The 4,390-nt window shown below is 37.9% G+C and overlaps 1 protein-coding gene across 1 annotated transcript; it reads left to right on the plus strand.

Annotated features, from left to right (window-relative positions):
• The first annotated feature begins 1,276 nt into the window (after positions 1-1,276).
• On the plus strand, positions 1,277-4,118 carry LOC103426591 (SPX domain-containing protein 1-like). The gene is made up of 3 exons (XM_008364680.4): positions 1,277-1,690; positions 2,374-2,500; positions 3,476-4,118. Exons 1-3 carry the CDS (start codon positions 1,394-1,396, stop codon positions 3,919-3,921), a joined length of 870 nt encoding a protein of 289 aa, XP_008362902.2. The 5' UTR covers positions 1,277-1,393; the 3' UTR covers positions 3,922-4,118.
• Positions 4,119-4,390: the final 272 nt, after the last annotated feature.

Raw genomic sequence — 4,390 nt, forward strand, 5'->3', positions numbered from 1 at the left:
AACAAAAACGCTTTAAAAAGTTTTAATTTGAGAAAGTCACGTCTACCTATATTTCCCGTACATCTTTCAACTTTCAAGACTTTGAAAACTCGGAAGCGAAGAATATCCCAGAGACATATCCGAATCTTGTCCGTGAACCCGAAAATTCGAAGGACAAAATTCACAAATTGGGGGACATGTTCCTTGCTTTGTTTTTCGACTAGAACACGTGGCAAATGCCACGGCAAGGATTTTACTCGCATTGAAGATAGCCACGTGGATTTTTTAATTCAATCTTGTATTTGCTCCATGAGATAAGGTATATCTCTCGCAATTATACCATGCGTCGTAAATTACCAAAACAAGCCTCATCAAAGAGATTTTTCAATGTAACAGAAATATGTACAAATAGAAAGATATGTGTATTAAAATGTTAATAACTTAAAAAATAAAATTTCTCACTACTAACATAAAAATACGTTTACAATGAAAAATTTATCCTACCATACACCCAACTAAAAAATACTTTACCGTACCAAGAAAATCAATTATGAAAAAGTGCTTGCACTGTCTAAACAAAAAATATCAGTTATGTGCTTTTTTCAATAAACACTAAAAACATATCAATGCTTTTGTACTTAAAAACATTTTTTCTAACAACGGTTTCATTCATTTAAAATCATTTATCAAACGAGCTCTATCATTAATGTTATAACACTTGGATTACCAATATTACATTGGTATTAGCTCTTTTGTTCAGGAAATGGATCATCTCCGAATCCCTTCTATCAAATTCACCAATTTGGACATTTGAAAATTGATCTAACAACTAAAGTTATTATAACTTTTAAAAAATGTCCTTGTTTTTAACCATTGGATCAAATTTTAAAGATCCGAATTGATAAATTTGGTGGAAGGGATCAAGACAGAATCCCTTTCCTTTTGTTTAAATCAGAAGATTTGAAGTCCTAGCCCCATAGTGGTCGCCCACCACGACTCAGCTTACTCATTTATGTGAAAATTATTTTATATTCTCGAAACATGAATCAGTATACCACATATTATAATATGCATTAACGCGAGATTTTTACACTCGTCTTTAAGTATATTGAAAAAGTTCTCACTCACTTAAACGTGGATACTATCTTGGAGCCATATAAAATAAATAATAAATCAGCCTATCTATCTCGGTCACAAAACTTAAGATGTGAACCGAGAAAAAGAAAAGGGAATAAAACCCGAAATATACTCTTCGAAAACAAAAGGATATTCCAACATTAACCCTCAGAATATTCCATCCTCGCCGTTATATTCCCCACCCTTTACCCTCCATCAACACCCTCCCATTTTCACCATTTTCCCGAGAACATTCCAATCATTTTCTCTCTAACCAAACAGAAAAAAATATTTTAAGATGAAGTTCGGTAAGAGCCTGAGCAACCAGATGGAAGAGACCCTGCCGGAATGGCGGGACAAGTTCTTGTCCTACAAAGAGCTCAAGAAGCGGTTGAAGCTCATCGAACCCAAAGGTGGCGAACGCCCCGCCAAGCGCCCCAGAATTGACGCCTCCGCCGCCGATTGTAACGACGGCGGCAACAAGGAGGGCATTTCTGCGGCGGAGATCAGTTTCATTACGTTGTTGGAGGACGAGCTCGAAAAATTTAACTCCTTCTTCCTCGAGAAGGAGGAAGAATACATTATTAGATTGAAGGTATTGTCTTTTAATTTAACTTTCTTATTCAGTTGTTTGGTTCCTGAGAAAATTCTCCAACTTTCTTTTCTCTGGAACCAAACAGTCTTAGGCTAATTAAGTAACATATTTCTATAACCATCACTTAATTTCTAAAATTTGAAGTTTAATTTGCTAGATTTATCTCTAAATTTGGAGTTCAACACTTTAATTTCCTAATTAATTTTCTTAATTTCGACTTTAATTTTCCAAACGACACCGTTTGATCTGCTGTGCGCTTTAAGCTTAGCATGCGCCTGCAGAGACTGCTCAAGTGACCGTTAGCCGTTAGCCTTTGGCGCTTTGCCGTTACACTTGTGATCTACACATGTAGTGGCTGAGGTGCTTTCGTTGCGGTATATTCCGCTAGTTAAGAAACACCGTCTGGTTCCGGAAATGTAATCGGTGCTAACTTGCGCCCTTTTTGGGGCAGAAACCTAGCACGGCACGGATGTAATTGTGACAGTATCCAAGCAAACAATTGTCATGCACCTTTAACGTTCTCACGCGCGTAATTGAAATCGTTACAGTGTCATCCCGTTGCATGGAAGCCCTTCTCACGTCGAGGGTCGTTGATCAATGTTTATTGATTGCTATAAGTCTATAATGTTGCAAAATTTCTTATTTTGGGACGGAGATGAACTGTGTATGTGTACGGAATGCAGGAGATACAAGACAGGGTGGCGAAAGCAAAGCCTTTCCCGGACGAGATTATGAAGATCCGCAAGGAGATTGTGGACTTCCACGGAGAGATGGTTCTGTTGGAGAATTACAGTGCTCTCAACTATACAGGTATATTGAGCTTTTGATCTCTTGCTTCGTTCTTTTAAATACTGAGATTCAAGACGCTTGATCAATAGTATTTCGATATTTATTGTTGCGTGTGTTGATAGATCTGTCGAAACATTATCTATATGCTTTGTTAGTATTGATTCTTAATTATTGCGAACCTCGTTGTTTAGCACTTGTAGGTTTGAGATCTCAGTGACCTTTGTAAGAAAGCACTAATAGTTGTTTAGGTGTCTTAAATTTGACGAGTTTAAATGAAGGACATGACGAACAATTAATCTGGTAATGTACTTCAAAGAATATATGTTTAGGCGGGAGTAAACTTAAACTCACTTAGACGTGTTTGAGGCGCGCCCGAGGCATTGATTGGGCGTTCCCAGGACCCTTCTTCGATAGAAATCGTTACTTAAAATTTCCTGGTGACCCTCGAAGTCGAAGGCTAGGTCTATGATGTTCTGGCTCCGTGTTGTGTTGCGGCTCCGTCTTCCACGAAGAAGACGACCGCGATGTAGAAGATAGGTTTTTTTCAAATGACTTGGCCCAAAACGACACTATTGTGGCCAAGTCGTTTCACTTTTTTAAATGACTTGGCACAAAACGACATCGTTTTGGTCAGTTTTATTTCTTGTTTGATTGTTGATTAATTTGTTTTACAAAGCATTATATTATACATATAATAATATAAATATATATTAAAAAATTTAGGTCCAACACCCTCACGCCTGAAGGCTTTCGCGCCTCATCTACCCCTTCGCCTTTTAAAATATTGTTGAATACACACTTTCATCGAAAGAAAACCATTGTGCGCAGATGAATACTAGTTATATGTGACTTTACAGACTGGTGCCTTAATCATAATATTTGCCTTGTTAGAATCGGTGGAGATGATCCGTTAAATTTATGTTTGGAGGTTCTGGCCTGCATTTGACAGAAATATTTCTTGGTTTAACGAGCTCATCTAATTTCCTTTTCTAACAGGACTCGTGAAGATACTCAAGAAGTACGATAAAAGAACTGGTGCTCTTATGCGCTTGCCCTTTATCCAGAAGGTCTTGCAACAGCCCTTCTTCACCATGGACTTGCTCTACAAGCTCATCAAGGAGTGCGAGATAACGCTTGACTATCTCTTTTCCATGAACGACCATCCCGTCTCAACTGAAGGATCTGATGGGGACGACAGGCGCAATCCTTCAACTTCTGCCCCTATCGAGAGTCATGGTGTTCATAGAGTAACCAAGGAACTTGCAGAGATTGAGTCTATGGAGAGCTTGTACATGAAAAGTATAATATCAGCGCTACGCGCGTTGAAGGAAATCAGGAGCGGCAGCTCAACCGTTAGCGTCTTCTCGTTGCCGCCGCTGCAGATGACCGGATTAGAAGATGCATGGAAAAAAGTCCCTGTGCTGGAACAACTTGCAAAGTAGGTAGATTGATAGGTTATGAGAAGTGGAATTTGGGAAAGAGTATGTTGTCCCTTTTATTTTTTGTTATGTTAATTAATTAAAATTTGACATGCATCTGCTATGCATGCTTTCATATATACTAAGTTACCAACACAGATGTAAAATGTAAAATAAAGCCTTCGGCTTAATAGAAGTATAATGTTGTCCAACTTACAAAATCTTTGTTTGTATTTTTCTTATGGACCAATTAGAGTCTTTAGAGACTTGTAATTTTTCTGCTAGAGTATCTGCCCATGACATATCAATTTTGTCGTTCATCCATATCGTTACATATGGATTACTAAAACGGTGTGATTGTCAAACTAGAAATCTCACTCAAATCTAGAGATTCATTCAGATTAAGTGTTTGTCAACAACAATCGAACCATAGTCACAAATTGGGGTTTATTATATGAATCCTATAATGTCATTGCGTTCGGTTTTGCACCAA

Source organism: Malus domestica, chromosome 02, assembly GCF_042453785.1.
Source record: "Malus domestica chromosome 02, GDT2T_hap1".
Taxonomy (NCBI): domain Eukaryota; kingdom Viridiplantae; phylum Streptophyta; class Magnoliopsida; order Rosales; family Rosaceae; genus Malus; species Malus domestica.